The sequence below is a fragment of the Eumetopias jubatus genome, unplaced genomic scaffold (assembly GCF_037043125.1).
Source record: "Eumetopias jubatus isolate StellerSeaLion01/CBP00866 unplaced genomic scaffold, mEumJub1_p1.0 scaffold_14, whole genome shotgun sequence".
Classification (NCBI taxonomy): domain Eukaryota; kingdom Metazoa; phylum Chordata; class Mammalia; order Carnivora; family Otariidae; genus Eumetopias; species Eumetopias jubatus.
The window spans coordinates 102,902,918-102,927,939 of NW_028274820.1; the positions used below are offsets into that span (position 1 = coordinate 102,902,918).

Genomic DNA, 25,022 nt, shown 5'->3' on the forward strand with positions numbered 1-25,022 from the left:
AATGGAATCAATGGGTTGGGGCCTGGGGATCTGCATTTTAACAAGCACCCCCTGCTCCAAGTGTTGTGGTGCAGGTCACAGCAAGGGAGCCTCAGACCACTCTGAAAAACATGTCTCAGGAGAGTGGTTCTCAAAGTTCAGCCCCCAGACGAGCAGCATCAGCAGCACCTGGGAACTTGTTAGAAATGTTTTAATTCCTGGTCTCACCCCCAAACCTACTGAACCAGAAACCCTGAGGCAAGACCCAATGACTGGTGATCTAATGAGTCTTCCAGGTGATTCTGATGTGTGTGGTGAGACAACAGCCTAAGACAAGGCACAATTTCACATCAAAGGAGGGAGAGTTATTCCAGCTCCTAAAGCCTAGTCTTTAGTCCGCATCCATCCCACCAATTCCCGCCCAAGCTCTTAAGTGTGTTGGCGCTGCAGGGAGGAGGGGGGTGACGGGCCCAGAGACCAGAAAAGGAAGGGAGGGACCATGGCTTCTTCTTTCTTTATTGGACACTTTGTAGATGTCACGCAGGTCTAAAAGTTACACTGTTAAATAATTATTTAAAAACCGACCAGGACTAAAGCCCTGGTCCAGAGCTCCAAACCAGAAGCAGAAAGGAATGGGGGTGGTGGGCTGGGGGGTATTCCTCCAACATCACCAAAACCCAGAAAACGAGGACCCTAAGCTCTTTCACAGGCCAACCCAGGATGTGGGCCCTTGGGCTAACCCTCAGGTGCCTCTGGCTGCATCACTATCAGGTCAGTAACCAGCAAGGAGCTGGCAGAATAGCCAGCCGAGTCCAGACATGGACAAAAGTAACTGGAAGGACAGGAAACGGACAGGTACTGTCCAGCTGTAGATAAGATCACAGAGTGCAGCTAAGGCAGGTGGGGGCAGGGGAGGGGCTGGGGAGCGGTATTGCAGCAATGCAGGAGTGTGGCCCCAGAGGCCCGGCCCCATCCAGGCAGGGGCTCACACATTGTGGGTCCTCCTGGTGAGCTGGGGCTCTTCGCCCACCAGCTTGGACTTGAGGTGCTCCTTGTAGGCCAGGATGTCTCCAGGCCACTTGGTGATTGTCTGCTTCTCACAGACCCAGATTTCCTGTGCAACCTAGAAAGCAAATCTTAGGCTTAATAACCCTGGCCAGCACTCTCCCGGTCCCTGCCCAGAAGACCACTGTCAGGTGAATCCAGGAAGAAACCCCCACCGCTCAGCCCCATATCCAGCTCACAGTTTCACCATCTCTAGGTTCTTTGGGATGCCTAACCCAAGGGTACTGTAGCCAGCGGGTTTGGAGCCCTTCAAGCCAAGATCTGCTGTGTCTCCTCATCTCCAGTTCCCCAACAGGGCCTACATCTGTTTAGAGGCCTCACTCTCGGGCGCCTGGGTGGCTCAGTTGGTTAAGCGACTGCCTTCGGCTCAGGTCATGATCCTGGAGTCCCAGGATCGAGTCCCACATCGGGCTCCCTGCTCAGCAGGGAGTCTGCTTCTCCCTCTGACCCTCTTCCCTCTCGTGCTCTCTTTCTCTCTCTCTCAAATAAATAAAATCTTAAAAAAAAAAAAAACTGTTTTAGAGGCTTCACTCTCAGCTTCCTTTTCTCCACCCCATCTTTCCCAAAGCTTCAGAGAAATGACCAGCAGCTTTTCCAGCAATGACTGGTGGTAACCCTTTGTCTAATCCAAATCCTCCTTAATATAATACTATTTCTATGCTAAAGAATCTTGGGACAATAGTAAAAGCACCTTGTTCTATACCCGACTTCCTCACCAATTTTGGCTAACAGTGTCAAATGTCAAATAGGCTAACATCCCCAAATAACTACTGAAAAAAATGAAGTATTTCTATTAAGACTTTCTAAGTTTCTCAGAGAGCCATAAAATCTGGTCCTCATCACCCTATTTACACCCCGAGACCTTTTCCCACATCCAATAAACATGTATTAAGTGCCCCCCTCCACACACACGCCATGACCGTGTTATACCCAACCTTCTCCTGACGCCCTCTGCTCTGACCCCCACTCCAGCCAGGGGCCTCACCTGCTGAATGAGTCTGAAATCATGGCTGACCAGCATCATACCACCCTCAAATTCATTGATGGCATCGGCCAGGGCGTCGATGGTCTCAATATCCAGGTGATTAGTGGGCTCATCCAGGAAGAGCATGTGGGGGTTCTGCCAGGCCAGCCAGGCCAGACACACTCGGCACTTCTGCCCATCAGACAGGTTCCGAATTGGGCTCACCTGGGTGGAACCATGACATTTATAGAACTTGGTGTTACTCCCATCACACACAGCATGACTCACCCCTCCCCACTGCTTCTCCATTAATGTTATCACCATTCTACAAAAAGAAAGACCCAAGATCACAGAGTGAGACAGCGACACAGCTACCAGTCTCTCAAGGCCTGTAGGGATAAATGTGGGAGCCTGGAGCACCTACCTAAGCACCTAAGGCCATAGCTCTTGCTCTCTCTCGGCACTTAAATCGTAACTAATTGGAACAATCTGGTGGATCCTCAATCCGGATCTGAATCCAGGAACTCGTTTTCTAGGTTCCAATTTCCTTTGCCCCTAAGCACTAAGGTTTATCTTGCTAGTCTGGGACCAGGGCATGTCAGAGACTGGCATGCTCCCTCATAAGGAGACCCGAATACTAGGATGCATACAACCTAGGGCAAAGGAAAGCTAGTGGGTTCTCCTGGATGCTAGAATCAAAGGAAGACACTTTTCAGTAGAGCATACAACTCTTGATCTCAGGGTTGTGAGTTCAAGCCCCACGTTGGGTGTGGAACCTACTTTAAGGAAAAAAAAAAAAAAAAAGGAAGAGACCTCAGGTCGCCAGAACAGTGTCCCCTAACCACACAGGCACAATCTCCCAGTTATCTGGGGTTGTTCCCCACATCCTCTCCGCTGACCTGCTGTTTCCCAGTGAGACCATATCGACCAATGATTTTCCTCATTTCTTCCTTCTCCTTAATCTCTGGGTAGCACTTCATCATGTACTCCAAAGGTGAGAGGTCTAAGTCCAGCTGCTCTTGTAAATGCTACAGGAAAAAAAGAATTCACTCAGATGTGACTGGTGTCCCACTTCAAAAGGAACCCTGCTGGGTTAACCGCTGAGTAACTCTACCTCTACGCAGGCACCTGTTCAAGATTCCAGGAGAAGCAGGCAAAAGCTGACTTGGTCGCATGCAGCCCCCTTCCCACACCCTGGATACCATTCCATACCCCAAGGCCTTTACCTGATGGTAACGTCCTATCTTGACATGAGAGTGTTTTCGGATCATCCCGTCTGTGGGTAGTAGCTAAAAAGAAAAGAGTATTAGGTGGAAAGATAAGCACATAGAAAGGGAAACTCGGTCAGAAGCAGACATGAGCAGAGTAGGAAAATAAGCGTATGTTCACTGAACAAGATGCAGAACTTCCTAAACAGAATCTACACCACCTCATAGACTGCTAATCTGGACACTCTAAAAATATTTAGGAAGCTACACTGAAACAGACGTTCTCAAGGGGAGCAAAGATACATACAACACAGTCTACTTAGTAATTAAATGTCTACTATAGAATGCACCACCTGCAAAACAAAGGACTTGGACATACCTACAACACAGGTTTTCTCAAACAAAAACACTGTCTCTAAATGCACATGTTCCTCTAAACGCTCTAACTGAAAACAAGGAAAAATGCTGAGACACATGCATGTTTTCTCTCTCTCACACTCACGCACACACAGAGATCCTCCTTCCCTCCCTCCCTCCGAGAAAACAGCTCCAAGCTTCAGCACTGCCAGTGACAACATCCCCCACCCCGGAAGCCAGCTCACTCACCACCAGCAGCTCACTCACCACTGGCGTGCTCAGCCCCTCCAAGCATAGCGGCCCCTGCACACCTTCCCTCTTCCTCAGACGCAGTAAGTACCTACTCTTAGAAATCGCACACACCAACTTGGTACCATACCTCTCCAGTTAGCAGCTTCAGAAGAGTTGACTTCCCTGCTCCATTGGGCCCCACCAGAGCCACTCTCGTATCGAGATCAATACCAAATTCTAGATTGTTGTAGATGCAAGGCTGAGGTGGGTGTGAGAGAGAGATCAAAACAAGGCTAGGTTACCCATCAATCAATTTGGCCGGTAGATAACCCCGCCATTTTCCCAGTCACCACCGGAGGTGGGAGTGTGGAGGAGGGAGGCAGCTCTCAGAGCAGACCCCAACCCACTGCTTCCACCCACCAACTCAGCTGAGCAGGTACCCTCCCAAGTACTTGAACAGGGGTCTCTGTGAGACCCTGGACGAGGCACCTAAGCTACTATGTCTGAAATATCCCGCGACCACATGGGTTAGCAGGTGGGTTCAGCAAAGAACAGCAGACTCTCTCAGCCAGGTGATGCTTACCTTATAAAATGCACCCCAGCCTCCCAAACACACAGGAGTACTCACCCCATCTTTTGTATACTTGAAGCTCACATTTTGCACCATAATGACAGGTGGAGGAATCTTGCCACACGGTGGAAAATAAAATGACAATGTCTAGGAAGAGGAGAGGGCGTTTATCAAGTTAGGTTGTGTCTTATCCACCTCACCGTAGGCCACTAACTTTACCGAAGCGGACCCCACCTTGTCGCTCACGACCCTCTCCGTCAGTCCCGATGCCATCATTTTCTGTAGTGTTTTCTCCTTGCTCTGGGCCTGCCGGGCCAGCTTGGCACTGCCATGACCAAACCTAGCAATGTAGTTCTGAAAGAGACCAGAAATGGGGCTTGGAGTATGGGCAGGTACCAAACAACTCATTTTAAATGTGGGGTAAATACTGGGGCGCCTGGGTGGCTCAGTCGTTAAGCGTCTGCCTTCAGCTCAGGTCATGGTCCCGGGGTCCTGGGATCGAGCCCCGCCATCAGATTCCCTGCTTGGCGGGAAGCCTGCTTCTCCCTCTCCCACTCCCCCTGCTTGTGTTCCCTCTCTCAATGTCTCTCTCCCTCTGTCAAATAAATAAATAAAATCTTTTTTAAAAATAAAGAAATAAAAACAAATGTGGGGTAAATACTGATGACAACTTCTTCCTGACTTCCAGCACCCCTCAATTCCCCAAATACCCTCATCCAACTCTCCTGGAGAATGTGAGCTCAGCTCTTACCTTCATGTGTGCAATCTGATCTTGCTCCCAGTGAAACCTCTTCATCTGGTTCTCCTCCAACTCCAGCCGTGTCTTCACATACTGATCATAATTACCCTGCAGAGAAATGTGCCAGGCAAGGCAGGCAGCTTTAACCTCGGTCCTGGTTCTCAGGGTTTAGGGGGATGTGGGATGTCATCTGACTTGGCCCTGGCTATAAGACTGTGCGGTAGGGAAAGAGGAAGTACATTAACAAAGCATACCCTAACCCAGAATCTGAGATCTTTCTAATTGTGTGCCTCTCACTCTTAGCTTAGCCAGAGCAGGATTCCAGAGCAAATCTTCAGGTTAGCCATAAAGACACCCACAGCACTGGCAGTAGTCCTGACCATAACTGTCACACGGACATCACGAGGCTCACAGCCTTCCAAGAGCACCTTCTACTCCTTCCCACCCCGCTTAGAGGGTGAAGCCCCATGTAGGCTACAGAAACTGCACCCAGAAAGGAAGACAGTAGACCAATCAGATTTAGGACGTAGCAAACACTGCACAATTGGACTGCGATGGTTTCTATCTGCAAAAAATTGGACTCAACCTAAATATTCATCAAAAAGGGCCTGATAAGTTACTAGATAGCTACACAAAGAAATATTATGCAATTACTGAAAAGAGTGAGGTTGCTCTATACATATTCATATGGGAAGCAGTATAAGATATAAAAATGTAAAAGCAACCTACAGAAGAGAACAATTATTAATATTACAACTCTGATATGTATACATGAAATTTTCCACAAATCCTTGCAAGTATACATGAAATCTCTGGAAGACTATACAAGAAATTATTAATACTCCCACAGTGAGCATAAGTATGAATGAAAAAGACTTCTATTTTCTTTCTTTTGAAATATAAAAAATGAAAAGGAAAGGCAGACAAGTGGGCTGTTGAGATCCTGACTCCCATTCTTCATGGAAGGAGGAGTAAATGTGCTGACTGTCATAAAGCAGAGTTAAGTAGTCATTCAAGAAGGCAGGGAGCAACAGGGCCTGCCTGGGCACCATGAAAAGTCAACCGCTTTACCAAAAAGCAAGTACACACCACGTACACAGGCTGCCAATCGATGGCCTACAACCTGAGAGCAACTACTTTGAGACTAAAATAGAACAAGGCTGCAGGACTCCTTGTCCACATCTTTTAATAGCAATAGGTAGAAAAGGCCTACTAAGTCTGTTTGTTTTGTTTTTTTTAAAGGAGAGCTTCAAGGAGCTGATAAGCACAGAGGTTGCCGTCGAGAAGCTGGGGCCCGCTCACCGTGTAATACTTCAGCTTCTTGTTGTGCATGTGAATGATGTTGGTACAGACACCATTCAGAAAGTCCTGGGAATGAGAGACGAGGACCAGGATGCGCTTAAAACTGTAAAGCAGAGAACCAGTCAGGGAGGTACTCACAACTGTGACGGTCCGCGACAGGGGAGCCGAGAGGCCCAGACAACCTTCATCTTTCCCCATCCTTACGCCGGAGCACCCTTTAGATTTAACAGCCAATTCCCTGCTCCCAGCAACCACCCAGGCCACCAGTGCACAATCCACCTGTAATGGCACTTCGATGCCTTTCATTCTGAGTTTCCTCAATCTGCTGTTCTAATTTTCAGCAGAATGGAGTGGAGATGGTAGTTCACCAGTGATGGTAAAAATAAGCGTATGTACACAAACATATCCATAAATGTCTCTAACAGATGGGTGGGAAGAACTGAGCAGGTGCGATAAAAATCACTAAATTCTGCTTTTTGAAAGACGTTACCAAGTCATTGCAGAGACCACTAAAAGCCTGCCCTCAGAGTTGGTACAATATTCCAGTTATTCAGCTCTTTAGCCATGTCACTGCATCATGATCTTCAGTAGGAGGCCCCTCTTTACATGATGCATAGAAATACAGTTAAAAGAAAAATACTGTCTAAAGACATGTATGAAGTATGAAGATGCTGTAATTTAACTGGGAAGAACCGAGAAAGTTAAAAAAACAACTGGCACATTTCAGACTAAAAATAACTAATCAAACAAAAAGGCCTGCCCTAAAGTGCTTACCGTTTTTTCAATTTGGCCTTCACCCAGCCTTGTATCAGTTCCTTTTCTCACTGCTCTCCTATCACTGCAGTTTCCAGGCATCCATTTCCTTTAGACTCTGCTCAAATCCCCCCTTCAGGACCTGCCCACTCCCACCCCCCATCCCTAGCCCCTTACGTCTTTAATTCTTCTTCCAACCACACACAGGCATCGAGGTCCAGGTGGTTGGTGGGCTCGTCCAGGAGCAGCATGAAGGGCCGAATGAAGAGGGCTCTGAAGGATAGGAAAGGAGACAGAGCCCCTTCAGTCTGCTGCGGGCTACACAGGAGGGGACGGCCCTGCCTGCTACCTGCAACTCTGGTCAGGCCTGGCTTCAGTCCTGAAATCAATTCTAGGTTCTATACCTTCAAGGAAAGGGGAGAACGAAGAGAGAAACCAGAACTGAGATGAAAGGGCAGAAAACAGTGCTGAGAAGCACAAAGATGGCGCAGTTTGAGGATAAGGTTGTAAAAGTCCTTATGAGTCTGGAAAGTCTTTTACGCTAAGTTGGTGACCATCAGGAAGACAAAAGGAGAGAGGAAATAAATTGCTAAAGCAAAAAGTATTCAAGTTAAACTTATCCAATGGGGTTGCCAGACTTTTAGCAAGGAGGCCAAAAAATGTTCTCTTCTTAGGTGGAATCTCAAGCCAGCAGAAGCAAGGGGATAGCACTGGTTCCTAGATCCACAGTCACCACACTGCAGAGTTTTTTAGAAACAAGACTTCCAGGCACCAAATTCCAGTATTCCAACTGCACAGATGTGAAGAAGAGGCTAGGAAATCTGTACTTCTAAAGCTCCCTAGGGGAACCGGAGGTAGCTAATCCTTGCTAGCACGTGGAACCACTGCTCTCATGGTCTAAGGCACACACAGAAAGCCTTGCTAAAGGAGCGTCTCAAACCTCACCAATTTACTTGGCAGAGAACAGTGGGGTAAGGGAGCACCTATGGGGACTTTCTGGGGGGACTGCTGAGGGAACGATGGTCTCTACAAACTCACTTTGGGTCCAGGTCACAAGAGGTAAGGAAAGATTACTTAATAACTGCCTAATATATTTTATCTTTACATAGCAAGGATCAGGACTGAAACACAGAAAAGGAAAGGATGGGAGTCAGGAAGGAAGAAATGGGCCTACTTTACCATTTTACCTAGGGCTGATCCTAGGATTCCCAAACACTGTGCCAGAAATCCAACAATGATCACTTCAGTCAGGAAGCTCACTCATTAGCCCAAGCATACCACCCCCCTCCACACCGCTGGTGTCTTGTTACTGACCACTGACCCCTGTTCTCAACAGTTCCACTGGAGTAAGCATTCAACCCCGAGGGAAATGGGGAGCTACAGAGGGTAGAGAAGGAGGAAGGAACTCACCTGGCAAGGGCAACCCTCATTCTCCAGCCCCCACTGAAGTCTTTCAGCTTCTTGCGCTGCATGGCAGGAGTGAAACCCAACCCGTGCAAGATCCGTGAGGCCCTCATCTCCGCCTTGTCGGCATCCAGCTCTTCCAGTCGCTCGTAGAGCTCCATGAGCTTCTCACACTCGGCTGCGGGCAGAGAATGGTTCGTGAGGCTCCCTGGGCCTTCCCTGGGAGGAGGTCCACCCCCACCCCTAGGTCCGGAGCCCTACCATCCTCATGAGCCAGCCGCTCAGCCTCCCTCTCCAGCATGGCCCGCTCTGTGTCGACTTCCATCACACACTGCAAGGGTGTCTTGTCACTAGGGGGCATCTCCCGAGTCAGATGGTAGATGTCAATGTGCTCAGGGATGGGCACTTCCCGTTTCCCAATAGCAGAGAGCAGCATGGACTTTCCTGAGAAGAGCAGGCAAAGAATGGGAAGAGGACACTCAGCACAGGTCTGCCTATCGTTCCCCTGTACCAGTTCCTCCACTCCAGCCAAACCATGACCTCACCATTTTTTTTAGTACCTTCCTTCCTTCCTTTCATTTGTCCCCACCCCCCTGCTTTCTGGGGCTACCTTTCCAACTTTTCTCCAATTCTTGCCCCACCCCTCTTCCGTCAAGTCAGATCACCTATAGTGGCCTCACACACCACCAGGCCTATCCCTCCCACCCACTCCTCCAGCACCTACTGTCTGTAACTACTCCTGTGGTACTTACCACATACTGCTCTGTACTGCTAGTTCCTTTTCCCTGGACATATGTGGTCTCCCACCCATATTGTAAACTCCTTGCTTTGCACATAGCTGGTGCTAAGTAAATACTTGCTGAGTGACAGACGAGCCAAGGAGAGACACCTCCCACCTCGCCTTCCAAGGGCCTCACCAATTCCATTTAAGCCAATGAGGCCATAACGACGGCCTGAGTTTAATTCCAGTTTGGTGTCACTGAGCAGCTCTTGACCATGAAAGGTGAGGGAGAGGTTGATAATGTGGGCGTCGGTACTGTTGGGGTGAGAGGCAAGGACACCAGTGACAGCTCGAGCAGCAGCTTTCTTCATCTCAAAGTCCTCTAGCTCCTTTGTCAGCAAATCCACTTCTGGAGACAGAAAAGAAGTTTGGGAAGAGGGTAAGGCAGACCCCACCCTCGCACTAAAAGAGCATTCAGACAGCTCAGTTAGTAGAGAATCAGCCTTTTAAACTGAGGGTCCAGGGTTCGAGTCCCTGTTTGGGCATTGGAGTTTTTTGCCCCTTACTTAGGTGACCAAATGTTATCATATGAAGACCTAAATGCTGAAAAAGGCATGCCCTGCAGGACCTGGGTTCAAGATCAAGTGCAGCTGACTCAGATGTTTCACAAGCTTTACAGAGTGTATACATTGTATACAGATCTGTCCTAATACCCTCCTTTCACAGACTACTTTTTACTTCACAACTGTGAGGACTGTGTGACAATGGCAATCAGTAAAGGTTGGAGAATGGTGACCTGGAGCATCAAGTAATCTCCAACTCAGAGAGGAGAGAGGACTCAGTCTTGGCAGAGGGAGCAGAAACGACATGGGTCCCTGATAATAAGAAATGTTTTAAGAGGGTTGGAAAGAAAACAGATGTCACATTTCAGAACAGCAGCTGCCTGAGGAAGCAAGGTGAAAACTAAAGCTCTCCTATTACTGAGATGGGGATACAACAGCTGGGTTCCCTGGAAATCCTATTTTCCTAGGGGCAAAAGTGAAGAAGAAATTTGTAATGGGAACAGTGGACAATAGTCTCAAGTAGGATTCACTTTGCTACCTTTCCAATTCAGCGAGAGAGAGCTGATGAGAGACACTGCTTCACCATGGTTCCTTGAGGACCTAGACGGGACCCCACCTCTCTATTTTAGAGATCACAACTCAGCCTCCTCATTCACTCCCATCATATTCAACTTGGCAATCCTCCACTACTCTGGCCAGGAATAACACTTCCCTGTGGCTTGACCTTACTGCACCAGCTTTCTCCCCTAATTCTTATTTTGGAGACAATTCCTACCACTCAACTCTCTCCTCTCAATCACTTTTAATTCCCCCTTTTCTGAATTCCTGTCTGTTATGACTTGTATTAGTAATTTCACTCTCCTCTTCAAACATTTACTTAGTATCTCCATCTGCAAAGTCAGTCCTACAAAAAAGTATGAACCAAGAAACACGGTCCCTGAACTCAAAGATCAAATGATTTTGATGAAGAAACAGAAGACACAACATAAAAAGTAACACTATATGACACCACAGGGGTATAGTGAATGATATTATTTTAAAGGTCAGGTTTGATGGGGAAAGTTTTGCTATCCTGAGCTGGGCCCCAAGAGAAATGTCAAATGCACCTAGCACAAAAATTGTGGCATTAGAACCTTGGTGTATAAGGGCAAAAATGTCATGACTAGTCAACAGACAATAATAGTCTGGATGGAGCAGGTCTGTTTGGGGAATTTTCAGAGGGGCAGAAAGAAGGTTAGGAAGAGACTTCCAAGGGCCTGGAAAATTCTGTATCACACACTGTCATGTTTCCCCAGCTGGACTGTAAGTTATCAGAGAACAGACAGTTCAAAGTGCATCAGTATGTAGCATGGTGTCTAGCATTTGAGAGGTGCTCAATAAATAGTTCCCAAAATATAAAGAACAGAAAAGCATCTTTTCCCAGGAAAAATCCAAAAAAGCAATTCATAAGTTTCTCTCTTGGTAGAGTCACTACCCCTGGAAGGCCAGAGGTATGATGTGGCAAAGAACCTGGCACACTGACCACCATGTGTAGAAATGGAAAATGAGAGAAGGGCAAGGAACTGACCTCCTCTGGCTAGCATGCAGAGCACCAAGACAGCACAATACCCGAACATTTGTTTGCCACTAGGCATGTGAGAACCTTGTGTTCGGTTTTCCTGATCAATAGCAAGAGGGCACGAGCTCCAATTCTATGGGTCTGGTTCATCATGAAAAGTTTTGTGGCACCGGATATATTCTCCAGTGCCCCCCCGCATCAGGATTCTGACTCCAGTTTGGGCATCCATTAGGTTGTAGCAACCATCCCAGGAACCCACGTCTCCCTCAATTCACCTGTGCTCTCTCGGCCATTGGCCTCATTTTTCTCCTCTGCCATCTGTGGTTCTGTGACAGTATCTCCGTTTTCTTCGTGTCCCTTTCTGGGCCGCTGTCGTGCTTTGGCAGCTTCCTTCTTTTTGGCTGCCTTCTTCTTGGCCAGGTCAGAGGGCATGGTGATGAACCACAGGGGTACGAAACTGTTCTTACAGGGAGCCTGAAGAAAGGCAAACACCCCACAATTCTGAACTTGTAGTAGAATGCCTGGGCCCTGCTCCATCCCGCTCAGGAATTTTCCTACCAAGCTTCGGAGACCCTGCTCCGCCCATGCCTAGCCGCTCCAAATTTTGTCAGGGTCTCTCAAGCCAATTCTGGTCCTCGGCCGCTTTTCTAATCTTAACATCTCTTCCCTCAGGCTTTGTCCACCAATCCCCACGGACTGCCTCACTCTGGAAACGCTCCTCCTTTCAGGGCCTCCAGTTAGGGACCAGGTTCTGCCCCCTCGGCAGAGGTCCCCGTCTCCGGTTTCCCAACTTGGCGCTCCAGCCGGCCGCCTCACTTTCCCGGGCTTCCTCCTCCCGTCTGCCTCAGTCCTCCTCTCCGTTTCCCCCTCCACACCACCGAGCCGTCGGGCCCAGCTTCTTCCCGGGACGCACTCGTCTTCCCCTCGCTAGGTCCCCTCAGGGTCTCCTCACTCGCCACCCCCGGGACTTTCCCCAGCCCCCGCCCGTCAGCGTCTCTCCCTGGGCCCTTTCTTCTCCTCCGCAGCCTCCTCCATCCCGACCCCGTCCCTCCTCCCTCTTCTCTTCTTCCCTCCCCCCTCACCGGCCAGCACCCTCCCCCCGGCGCCCCTTCCCCCAACTCACTGGGCCTCGCCGCTCGGCCTCTGTCGCAACAGAGCTGCTCCTTGGGCTCCTCCGCGTGCGGCCGGCTCACCAGCCAATCACGGCATCGCGCGGCTGTCGGCGCGCCGCCGCGCAGACTCCTGGGAAGTGTTGTTCTCGAGTCGCGGCGGCCGGAGCGGAGACCCCTCCTCGAGAACTACCGCCTATCGCAGGGACCTGCCGGGCTCGCGTGACGTCATCAGGATGAGCGAGGATGGGGGGATTAGAGTCCAAGAGCCAGCCCCCGACCTGCCGGCTTTGGGCCTGGAAACTGCAACTCCCAGACTGCTCCTCGGATAAGGGGCTGGGCCTTCCAGGCTTTACCCCACCTCTCAAAAAAATCTGTTGAGTTCTGTGCAGATACTGAGTTTATGGGGCCGCCCAGCCGGCTCAAACATCAGGGCGAGCGACTACACTTCCCAGCATGCGTCAGGAGGGAGTGGGTCGAAACAATGGGGAGAGGAGAGGAGGGAGGAGGAGGGAGAAGGAGGAAGAAGGAGGAGGAAGAGTGGGGCGACGGAGAAGAGAGGGCCGAGAAAGAGGCGCGTCACGACGAAGATGATGCGAAGAACAGAATTCCTCTTTGAAAGAAAGGCGTCCTCGTTTTATGGAACCGAGATTTTAGATGCTGGTCCTGTGTTAACCAAACTTAGAGGGTGCCGAACGTTGTTCCTGAACCTTTGCCGCTTAGCCTACACACTCCAGAATTGTTAGATTTCCATGAAAGCCGTGTAAGTCCGCTGGTAAGAGTTCTGAAGTTAAAAACAAAACAAAACAAAACAAAACAAAAAAAGAAAAAAACCCTTTCCTGAGTTTAGCTGTATCACCGGTTAGGCTTGTAACCTTGCCCCTTTTTTCCCTCTTGAGTCTTACTGTTTAAAATGCCTCACGGACTTCTCATCGCCCACATTGTAAACCCCAAATCTGTAGCCTCAAATACAAGGAAGACCTTTTGTGATCCCTGTTACTTCTCCAGGATTTTGATCAGCGGCGCCCCACCGTCAGTGATACTGCTAGAGGGAGGCAAATGAAGATTTTAATCCCTTTGAGCACATTCTTCAAAAGTGCCCCCACCTCAGTAAAAAAAAAAAAAAAGAGAGAGAGAGAGCTCACTCTTCTCCCATGGAATGAACTAGTTTTTCTCTTCAAAGCTGATGCTCCACTAGAGTCTACGTGTATTTCAAGTAAGCCTTGCTATTTCATGCCTTCATGCCTTGAGTATAGCTTTTTCTCCAATACGCTCCACCAATTAAGTGCCCATCATATGTCAGGCTCAGAGCTAGATACTGGAGTTGTAATGGAGACAAGTTATTCCCTGACCCCAGGGAGCTCATAATTAAGGAACATTTTTTTTTTTTTTTAAGATGTTAGTTATTTGTCGGAGAGTGTGCACTCACAAGCAGGGGAAGGAGCAGGCAGAGGGAGAAGCAGACTCCCCACTGAGCAGAGAGCCCCGCAGTGGGGGCTCAATCCCTGGACCCTGAGATCATGACCTGAGCCGAAGGCAGATGCTTAACCTACTGAGCCACCCAGGCGCCCCTGCGAAGCCTTTCTTTATGAAGCAGAGAAGTTATATATGGTTGTGGATCACATAAAATCACTCATCCAAGCACCTAGCCTCTTGGGAGCACTGTCGACAATAGGTCTCCCTCTCCCAGCCTCATTAAAATGTGTAGTTACAGGCAGGTTACAGAAAACTAACATTTATTATGCTCTTACATTTATGCTATCCCATTTAATCCCCCCCTCCCAAACTCTGAGGTGGGTATTATTACCACTTTGCAGATTAGAAACAAAAGCACAGAGCTGTTAATAAAACAACACTGCTGGTAGGAGACAGTGCCGGGATTTGAGGCTGGAATTTTCTGGTTTGTAAAATGGCTTGGGATGGCCAGAGAAAGATTAACCAGCTACTTCTCTGAAGCCACCCACATAGCAACCAATCACATCCACGATTTCCCATGATCAACAGTTGCTGGGCAGAGTCTCCCTCAGCACAGCAAGAGTAGCTTAGAAAAATTTTTGGCCACGTAGAATTTCTGCCATTCTCACCTAAGGTTCTGATCTTTTGCAGGGAACAGACCTGGGTATGGGGGAGAAAGAATTGGGAAAATGGGAGGGAGAGAGTAAGAGAGATGTGGGAAGAGAAGAGAAGAAAAGAACTGGTTAAGTTTGAAAAATCACAGGTCAGTGCTGGAAGAAAAACATTTGGTCTGGGCTCTTTATTTAAAATATGAAGAAACGGGCACCTGGCTGGCTCAGTTGGTGGAATGTCCAACTCCTGATCTCCGGATCATGGGTTCAAGCTCCACATTGGGCGTAGAGCCTACTTAAAAAAAAAAAAAATAATAAAGTAAAACATGAAGAAACTGAGACCCAAATAAGGAAATGTTTCATCCAGAATTACCTAGAAACTTAGTAACCAAGAAGGGTCTGGAACTGTGTTGTTCAATGTGGTAGTCCCTACCCACATATGGCTGTGGAGCACTTGAAATGTGGCTAGTCTGAATTAACTAAGTGTAAAATAACTGTCAATTTCAAAGACTGTGTGTGGAGACAAAGGAGGCAAAAATATGCAATGGGAAAAAGACAGTCTCTTCACTAAATGGTGTTGGGAAAAGTGGACAGCTACATGCAAAAAAGAAGAAGAAGAAGAAGAAGAAAAGAAAAAGAAGAAGAAGAAGAAGAAGAAGAAGAAGAAGAAGCAGCAGCAGCAGCTGGGCCACTTTCTTACACCATACATGAAAATAAACTCAACATGGGTTAAAGACCTAAATGTAAGACCTGAAAGCATAAAATTCCTAGAAGAAAACATAGGCAGTAATCTCTTTGACATCAGCCGTAGAAACGTTTTTCTAGATATGTCTTCTTCGGCAAGAGAAACAGAAGCAAAAAAAATTTTTTTTAAGATTTTTTTATTTATGAGGGACAGAGAGAGAGAGAGGCAGAGGGAGAAGCAGGCTCCCAAGGAGCAGGGAGCCCGATGCGGGACCCGATCCCAGGACGCTGGGATCATGACCTGAGCCGAAGGCAGACGCCCAACCGTCTGAGCCACCCAGGCGCCCCCAGAAGCAAAATTAAACTATTGGACGACACCAAAATTAAAAGCTTCTGCACAGCAAAGGAAACCATAAACAAAACAAAAAGACAACCCACCGAATGGGAGAAGATATTTGCAAATGATATAGCCAATTAGAGGTTAATAAGTAAAATAAAGAACTTATACAACTCAACACCAAAAAAATCTGAATAATCTAATTTATTTTTTTAAGATTTTTATGTATTTATTTGACAGAGAGAGACACACAGAGAGAGAGGGAACACAAGCAGGGGGAGTGGGAGAGGGAGAAGCAGGCCTCCCACAGAGCAGGGAGCCCGATGCGGAGCTCGATCCCAGGACCCTGGGACCATGACCTGAGCTAAAGGCAGATGTTTAACAGCTGAGCCACCCAGGTGCCCCCCGAATAATCTAATTGAAAAGGGGCAGGAGACATGAACAGATCTTTTTCCAAAGAAAATGACCAACAGGTACCTGAAAAGATGCTTAACATCACTAATCTTCAGGGAAATGCAAATCAAAACCACATCCCACTTGTCAGAATGGCTAAAATAAAAAACACAAGAAACAAGTGTTGGTGAGGACATGAAGAAAAAGGAACTCTCATGTACTGCTGGCGGGAACGCAAAGTGGTGCAGCCACTGTGGAAAACAGTATGGAGGTTTCTCAAAATATGAAAAGCAGAATTACCATACGATCCAGTATTCCACTACTGGGTATTTACCTAAAGAAAACAAAAACACTAATTCGAAAAGATATATGTGCCTCTACGTTTACTGCAGCATTATTTACAATAGCCAAGATACGGAAGCAACACAAGTGTCCACAGAGAGATGAATGAATAAAGAAAATGTGATATATATGCACAGTGGAATATTACTCAGCCATAAAAAATGAAATCTTGCCATTTGCAATAGCATGGATGGATCTAAGGGTATCATGCTAAGTGAAAGCAGTCAGTCAGAGTAAGACAAATACCATATGATTTCACTCATGTGTGGAATTTAAGAAAAAAAAAACCCAAATGAACAAAGAAAAAAAGGAGACAAAAAAAAACAGACTTTTAACTATAGAGAACAAACTGGTGGTTACCAGAGAGGAGGTGGGTGGGGGGATGGGTGAGAACGGTAAAGGGGATTAAGAGTAGACTTGTCAGGGGGCGCCTGGGTGGCTCAGTCCTTAAGCGTCTGCCTTTGGCTCAGGTCATGATCTCAACCCTGTCCATCGCCCCCCCACCCCCCCCATGGAGCCCCATATCCGGCTCCTTTCTCAGCAGGAAGCCGCTTCTCCCTCTCCCTGTGCCCCTCCACCCCGCTTGTGCTCTTGCTCACCATCTCTCTCTCTAATAAATAAATAAAATCTTAAGAAAAAGGAGAGAGTACACATAACAAGCACTGAGTAATGTATGTAATTGAATTACTATACTGTACACCTGAAACTAGTATAACCCTATATGTTATACTGGAATTTAAAAAAAAAAAAGCAAAAAGAAAAAGAAAAAGATTGTACGTGGGAAAAAGTGTAAAATATCTCAATTTTTATATTGATTACATGTTGAAATTATATTTTGATATGTTTAATAATATAATAATTATACTATTAAAATTAATTTCATCTGTTTCTTTTTCCTTTTTAAAAATGTGAAAATTTTAAATTACATATACAGCTCACATTATACTTTTGTTGGACAATGCTGGTCTGGAACCTGTATCTTCCAGAGTCGAGGTAAGCATCCCTACCCTGCTTCCCAGGGTCTATTCTAACAAATCATTCACTTACCACTTATTATGTGTCAGTAGCTCAGGGGAGATCAAATTGCAGTCTAACTGGGGATAAAGACCAAAACACAGTAAAGGAAAACAAATGCTGGTAACCTCTATCTTATATACTTCCTAGAATGATGGTTCTTAACTCTACCAGCCCCAGTGTTCCCTTTTAATAGCAAACTTTTCTTTTAATAACTTAAAACTTACTATTTTGAAATACAGTTCATAGATGATATAACCTACTACACACATAAATTACAAAAAAATTATTGTCTTCACCATAACAGAAAAAAAGGAGAGCCTTTCCAATAACTGTTATTTCACTATGCTAGAAAACATAATTAGTCATATGTTTGTAGCTGCGTATAGGATCACCTTGAATGTGACCGTACACATACAGACAACACCAGGAGGACACTGCTGTCCGTGATACAGTTCTCCAAAATAGTAACTCTTAGTAAAGGCCTGAATGAAACAAAGTATTATCTTCCTTCCATTTACTTGATAGTTACATTCCTTGAAAATTCCGCACATATTACAACCCTGCAAAATTACTTTGTTTTTATATATAAAACACAGGCTCTTGGGGTGCCTGGGTGGCGTCTGCCTTCGGCTAGGCTCAAGTCATGATCCTGGGGTCCTGGGATTGAGCTCCACGTCAGGCTCTCTGCTCAGCGGGGAGCCTGCTGCTCCCCCTGCTTGTGCTCTCCCTCTCTGCCAAATAAATAAATAAAATATTAAAAACAAATAAAACACAGGTTCAAGGATTAGTTAATTATAACTTTTTTTCCCACTTACGTGAACTTTTAGGAGAACATTTGAAAGCTGTGTGGGCTGGGTGATTTCCTCTCGTGGGACAGTCTTGCAAAGTGCAGGAGTTGTAGCATTCTTGGCTCCTCCCCTCAACCATAAACCGAGATTGCCCCCCTCATACACTTGCACATTGCCTATTAGGGATGTGCCTTCCCTGTTGGAAACCCGCTGGGCTCTTTGGAAGGCCCGGCCAGCCCTCCAGCCTCCCCTTGGGCTTTTTTCTCCTCTCTCACCGGACTTTAGCTGGCCCTGGCCTTCCCCAGTTCTTCTCTAGGGCAGTGTCTTTCCTCTTTCAGGGCCTATGTGCTCTGCTCTTTGCCCAGAAAACTCCTCTCCACTTTCTGTCTAGGTAACTTACTGAATCTTTGGATCTCAGCATTCCCAAATTCCCAATCTAATTTAATTCTTCCTGTCATGTTTTTCTGCTGGGCTCTACTTTCTGCAATGATACTTATGACAGGCTGTGATTTCCTTTCTACCTGTTTATATTTTTGGTATGTCAGTGTGTGTTTAATGTCTGTCTCCCTCAACCCCTCAGCTCCCGGAGGGCAGGGACCATGCCCGCCTCTCCTACCACTGTTCACTCAATTCTTTCTTTTCTTCTCTCTCTCTCTCTCTTTTTTTAAAGATTTTATTTATTTATTTGTGTGAGAGCGCGCACAAACTGGAAGAGCAGCAGGCAGAGGGAGAAGCGGACTCCCTGCTGAGCAACGAGCCCGATGCTCGATCCCAGGACCCTGCCATCATGACCTGACCGAAGGCAGACGCTTAAATGCCTGAGCCACCCAGGCGCCCCTCACTCAATACTTTCAACGCTAGCCCGCAACTTGGTAGGCAAATAACATTTCGGAAATAACTCAGTGGATGATGGGGTTCCGAAGCCCATTGGGAGAAGTCGTCGAGGAGGCAGAACCGCGCCCACTGAGGCGAAGGACATTTTATTTCCAAGGTAGACAAAAGTTGAGGTTGAAGATGCGGAGCGCCTCCGGGTCCACTCGTACTAGCGTCTGTGGGGCGCACGCCTCTTCTTCCGGGCGGGTGCCTGGCAGGGCCGCCACGTCATCCCCGCGGCGGCTGCGCGGTGCGGGGAAGGGGCGGGGAGACCACCCGGGGCGGAGGCGGGGCGAGCGACCGGATGCTGTCACCATAGAGACCGGGACTGACGGCGAGCGGAAGAGGAAGGCGCGGGCCGGGCTGTGAGGTGGCAGCGGCTGCAGCGGCGGAGCTGGCGCCTCGGCCGGGCACTGGGGTCTGTTCCCCCTTCCCCGCCCTTCCCCCTGCAGGGGCGACAGGGGCGCCGCTCCAGACGGCAGGAGCAGGTCCCACCCCCCGCCCTCGCCCCTGCTCCCCAGGACGGCGCTGGCCGCATCGGCCACACCGGGCTGCCCATTACCGGTCCGCCGCCTCCCCTGGCCCTGCTGCAGGGCCTCCGCCTGTGGGACTCGGGTGTGCCTGCTGTCCCTCGCCCGCTGAAGCAGGCAGGGCCTTTGCCCCGCCGACGGGCCTGATAACGGGGTCTTTGCCTTCCTCTCCCAGCCGCAACCTCCATTCCCTCCGCCCGAACAAACCGAGCTCAGTCCCCCAGCCCCTCCTCGACAGTTCCGTGACGCAGCCGGTTTTATTTCTGTTTTGAGACTAACAGCTAAAACTCGCGTTGGGCCTTCCTTCTAGGACTGGAATTGGTCTTTGATCGCTGAGAGGGAGAGCAGCGGCGCTCGCCCTGGCAGCGGTCACGTCCGAAGCCAGCCAAGCCTCCGTTTGCTTTCACAGGACCCCGGTGTCGTCTTTAGCTGCTTCTCGTCCTCCCTCTTTGGTTTGGCTTGGGTACCTGGGGCCCCGGTAAAACCAGACGCTGCATTGCTCTTACACAGCCAGAGTTACTGTCATTTGCTTCCTGTCTCCTCTCAGAAGAAGGTGGACGGCACCAGCCTCTCAGCAGCTGGGATTCAGAGAAGGATTGCCCTGCAGCATGGTTCCATCAGCCATTGTGCTCCTCTGAGAGGCTCTCAGTGCTGCGTCACCGTCTGTGTCCACCTCATGTGGGTGGGCAGAACTGTGCACCATGGCAGAGGCTCCTGACCACTCTCGACTGGGAGGAGGGGTTACTCTAGTAGCTGTGTGTTTCCTTAACACTCAGCAGTAGAGTAGAAAGGCCCTTAACCCATCCCCCGTGCTGGCCTTCAATAGCTAGTCGGCAGCCCCTTCAGTGAATTGAGTGAGAAACGTGCCCTCTGCCAGGTGCTCTTTGAAAAAGGCCTACTGACGAAGGCTCTTGTCGTTGAGGCTGTTATTTTGATGGGAGTATGTGCTTTTCCCCAAAGGTGTGTGTAGTCCTTCATTTTGGGTTAGATTTGGCAGGATTAAGTTTTGTTCCCTCCTCTTTCTGGAAGACAGACCATAATCCCATTAATGGGTGAAATTGACTCTAATATGTGTTGCCATTTAGACTGAGGGTTGAATCTGGCACCTCGAGGACTGAAGCCCAGCCATACGCTTCCTGGGGATGCTGGGCCTGGAAGCAAACACACCTTGCTCTTTCATTGACTTCACTGACCCTAGGTTTCCTGGTTAAAACCGTAGGCCTGCTGTTGGCCTAAAGCCCATTAATCCATTGATTGATCCTTGAGGCCGTGCCCTCTGGGGCATACATATGGCAGGGCCTACCACCATGCGACTGAGCTCCCTGTTGGCTCTGCTGCGACCAGCACTGCCCCTCATCCTAGGGCTGTCTCTGGGATGCAGCCTGAGCCTCTTGCGGGTCTCCTGGATCCAGGGTGAGGGAGAAGATCCATGTGTAGAAGCTGTGGGGGAACCAGGAGTGCCACATAATCCAGACTCAAGAACTGGACTGGACCAAAGTGATGAAGACTTCAAACCCCGGATTGTCCCTTACTACAGGGATCCCAACAAGCCCTATAAGAAGGTGCTCAGGTGAGAGCTGTGTGCGTACATGGCCCCCGGACCCCACTTCTGCACGGCTCTAAGGCCTTGCCTCTGCCTTCACTGGTAATCAGTGTTAGGCTCCTAGAACAATTCTTTGCCTTATTACCCATCATGGTTTGTTCCTATTTTTCCCTTCTCAGGTTTAAGAAAGTCTTGCCCATTGGTGTTAAATTTGTGTGGGATGTTCTTAAACAGGGCAGGAATTGCATCTGACCACCTAGTCATCCAATCCATCCTTAGTGGAACCCTCCCCAAATGAATTCCAGTGTCAGTGGATGCTCACTGGAGTAGCTCATTAATATCAATGAGGAGGTCTCTCCTCTCTTCATCCCTGGAGCGACGTATATGCTGGGCAAACCGGGCTCCTAAAGATTAAGGAGTTGACCCTTGGCCTGTTGGTCCCTCCACAGGACTCGGTATATCCAGACAGAGCTGGGCTCTCGGGAGCGGTTGCTGGTGGCTGTCCTGACCTCCAGGGCTACCCTGCCCACTCTGGCTGTGGCTGTCAACCGCACGGTGGCCCACCACTTCCCTCGATTACTGTACTTCACTGGGCAGCGAGGGGCGCGGACTCCTGCAGGAATGCAGGTGGTATCTCACGGGGATGAACGGCCAGCCTGGCTCATGTCAGAGACCCTGCGCCATCTCCACACACACTTTGGGGGCGACTACGACTGGTTCTTCATCATGCAGGATGACACGTATGTACAGGCCCCCCGCCTGGCAGCCCTTGCTGGCCACCTCAGCATCAACCAAGACCTGTACTTGGGCCGAGCCGAGGAGTTTATTGGCGCAGGCGAGCAGGCCCGGTACTGCCACGGGGGCTTTGGCTACCTGTTGTCACGGAGTCTCCTGCTTCGACTGCGGCCCCATCTGGACGGCTGCCGAGGAGACATTCTCAGTGCCCGTCCTGATGAGTGGCTTGGCCGCTGCCTCATCGACTCTCTGGGCATCGGCTGTGTCTCACAGCACCAGGTGACAGCCCTTTCGAGTCCATCTCGGTCCCCGACAATTCGTAGTGACTGACTGATTGGTCTCCAGGGTGGGTGCTGCTGGCTCCTTCCCAGCAGCACGTTGGGGTTTTGTCCTTCCTAGCCACTGACCCTGGCTTAGAACCCTCGGGCTGTCAAAAGTGGCATCTTGTCAGGGGCCCTCTGGGCAAGATAGAAAGGTACCCCTACTCACCAGCTCCTCCCATCTGCTCCCCTGCCCTTTGCCCCCTCCCCTGACACATGCACAGTCATAAACAATCTGGGAATGTCCTAGAGATGGCCACTGTCCTGGAGAAGTAAGGTAAACCAGAGTAGTGGAGCATTTTCTGGCTCATGGCTTTCATTCTCTTGAAACAGTGCGGTTCTTTGGGCAAAGAGGGCATCCTTAATTGCCTACTTCACATTCTTTTTTCCCAAGTCTGGTGAAAGTCAGGCCAAGCTTAAGGGGACACTGGAGTGAGCTCCTGCTCTCCCCCTGTTCTGTGGCAGCAACAGGGGTGAATGCGGAGTCTGGTTAAGGGTGGTGGGGACAGGCAGCCCCTCGTGTGTGGTTTTGATTGATCTGATTGGTCCCTTTAGGGGCAGCAGTATCGTTCATTTGAACTGGCCAAAAATAGGGACCCTGAGAAGGAGGGGAGCTCGGCTTTCCTGAGTGCCTTCGCAGTGCATCCCGTCTCCGAGGGAACCCTCATGTACAGGCTCCATAAGCGCTTCAGTGCTCTGGAGCTGGAGCGGGCGTACAGCGAGATAGAACAACTGCAGGTGAGCCTGGGTCCACGGTTGGAGCTCCCAGTGAGTGGGCAGCTGGGCGAGCGGGGAGGCTGGTGAGGTAGGAAGAGGCTGACCATACCTAAATATAAACATCTCCAAGGAGAAGGGGCCCATGGGCACCCGGGTCAATCATAAGAGAAGGTCCTGGCCCGACCTGGATGGAGTGAAAAGGGTTTGCAGGTGCACTATGAGGATTAGGGCTCGGTACAGCGCTTAGACACGATTGTTTTAGTGCCCCTCCACTGGAGATGCAGAAGCCTAGAAGTCCCTGGATTTCTAGCACCGTCCTTAAAAAGCCCAAGGGTAGACGTGGAAGAACGCTCCAGTGGATCGTGGTTGTGAGTGGTGGAATGAATGCAGGTGAAAGCAAAGGTTCAGTCCTGAAGAAGGTGTACTGTGGGTGTGGGAGAGAAAGGCTGCGGGGCTTTAACCTCTGCCAAAGCACATTTTCCACCTCTTCCTTTCTCGGAGCAACTGTGTAAGGTGTGTAGGATTCATATGCTTTCTGCATTTTACAGACAAGAATGGAAAGGGGATTGAACGAGTAGCCCGGGGGCACCTCACTACCTGTTGACAGAGTCAGGACAGAGCTAAGAACCCAGGACGCTAGAGCCGGGTCGGTCCCCGACTCCTGAGAGGGCACTAACTGTGCGTCCCTCCCACCCTAGGCTCAGATCCAGAACCTGACCGTGCTGACCCCCGAGGGCGAGGCAGGGCTGAGCTGGCCCATCGGGCTCCCGGCCCCTTTCACGCCACACTCTCGATTTGAGGTGCTGGGCTGGGACTACTTCACAGAGCAGCATACCTTCTCCTGTGCAGACGGGTCCCCCAAGTGCCCACTGCAGGGGGCCAGCAGGGCCGATGTGGGTGACGCAGTGGAGACTGCTTTGGAGCAGCTAAATCGGCGCTACCAGCCCCGCCTGCGCTTTCAGAAGCAGCGGCTGCTCAACGGCTATCGGCGCTTCGACCCGGCGCGGGGCATGGAGTACACCCTGGACCTCCTGCTGGAAGCCGTGACGCAGCGCGGGCACCGGCGGGCCCTGGCACGAAGGGTCAGCCTGCTGCGGCCGCTGAGCCGGGTGGAGATCCTGCCCATGCCCTATGTCACAGAGGCCACCCGCGTGCAGCTCGTGCTGCCGCTCCTGGCGGCCGAAGCCGCCGCAGCCCTGGCTTTCCTGGAGGCCTTTGCGGCCGGTGTCCTGGAGCCACGAGAGCACGCGCTGCTCACCCTGCTGCTGGTCTACGGGCCCCGGGAAGGTGGCCGAGGGGCCCCAGAGCCATTCCTTGGGGTGAAGGCGGCAGCGGCCGAGTTAGAGCAACGGTACCCGGGGACCAGGCTGGCCTGGCTCGCGGTGCGCGCAGAGGCCCCTTCGCAGGTGCGGCTCATGGACGTGGTCTCTAAGAAGCACCCCGTGGACACACTCTTCTTCCTCACCACCGTGTGGACCAGGCCCGGGCCCGAAGTCCTCAACCGCTGCCGAATGAACGCCATCTCTGGCTGGCAGGCCTTCTTCCCGGTGCATTTCCAGGAGTTCAACCCTGCCCTGGCACCACAGAGATCTCCCCCAGGGCCCCCGGGAGCCGGCCCTGACCCCCCGTCCCCTCCCGGGGCCGACGCTGCCCGGGGGGCTCCCGTAGGAGGCAGGTTTGACCGACAGGCTTCCGCGGAGGGCTGCTTCTACAACGCCGACTACCTGGCGGCCCGAGCCCGGCTGGCTGGTGAACTGGCAGGCCAGGAAGAGGAGGAAGCCCTGGAGGGGCTGGAGGTGATGGATGTTTTCCTCCGGTTCTCAGGGCTCCACCTCTTCCGGGCCGTGGAGCCAGGGCTGGTGCAGAAGTTCTCCCTGCGGGACTGTAGCCCACGGCTCAGCGAGGAGCTCTACCACCGCTGCCGCCTCAGCAACCTGGAGGGGCTGGGGGGCCGGGCCCAGCTTGCAGTGGCGCTGTTTGAGCCGGAGCAGGCCAACAGCACCTAGCACGGCCCGGGGCCCTGCCCCTCCGTGCAGTTCCCCTCTCGGCCGCAAGCCCCGGGAAGGGCAAGGCAAAACGGATGGACAGATGGAGAGCTTGTGGCTGTATTTTTTTAATAAGAAAAATGTTATTAAAAGTGTCTTCTGCCAAAC

The 25,022-nt window shown here is 50.1% G+C and overlaps 2 protein-coding genes and 1 pseudogene across 3 annotated transcripts; 1 reads left to right on the forward strand and 2 right to left on the reverse strand.

Annotated features, from left to right (window-relative positions):
• Positions 1-479: 479 nt before the first annotated feature.
• Positions 480-12,624, reverse strand: ABCF2 (ATP binding cassette subfamily F member 2). The gene is made up of 15 exons (XM_028089234.2): positions 12,539-12,624; positions 11,691-11,889; positions 9,491-9,703; positions 8,835-9,017; positions 8,580-8,751; positions 7,347-7,442; positions 6,417-6,519; positions 5,127-5,222; positions 4,610-4,729; positions 4,433-4,522; positions 3,953-4,063; positions 3,235-3,297; positions 2,908-3,036; positions 2,030-2,233; positions 480-1,102 (listed from the first exon to the last, which is right to left on the reverse strand). The coding sequence occupies exons 2-15, from the start codon at positions 11,845-11,847 to the stop codon at positions 965-967; spliced, it is 1,875 nt and encodes a 624-aa protein (XP_027945035.1). The 5' UTR covers positions 11,848-11,889; positions 12,539-12,624; the 3' UTR covers positions 480-964.
• LOC148162577 (uncharacterized) lies at positions 12,616-19,742 on the reverse strand (annotated as a pseudogene).
• CHPF2 (chondroitin polymerizing factor 2) lies at positions 19,353-25,021 on the forward strand. 2 transcript variants are annotated; one of them, XM_028089233.2, is made up of 5 exons: positions 19,353-19,442; positions 19,964-21,124; positions 21,547-22,111; positions 22,708-22,890; positions 23,568-25,021. In XM_028089233.2, the coding sequence occupies exons 2-5, from the start codon at positions 20,844-20,846 to the stop codon at positions 24,873-24,875; spliced, it is 2,337 nt and encodes a 778-aa protein (XP_027945034.1). In that variant the 5' UTR covers positions 19,353-19,442; positions 19,964-20,843; the 3' UTR covers positions 24,876-25,021. The 2 variants fall into 2 exon arrangements, with proteins under 2 accessions (XP_027945034.1, XP_027945033.1); XM_028089232.2 differs by having other exon boundaries at positions 19,369-19,442; positions 19,865-21,124.
• Position 25,022: the final 1 nt, after the last annotated feature.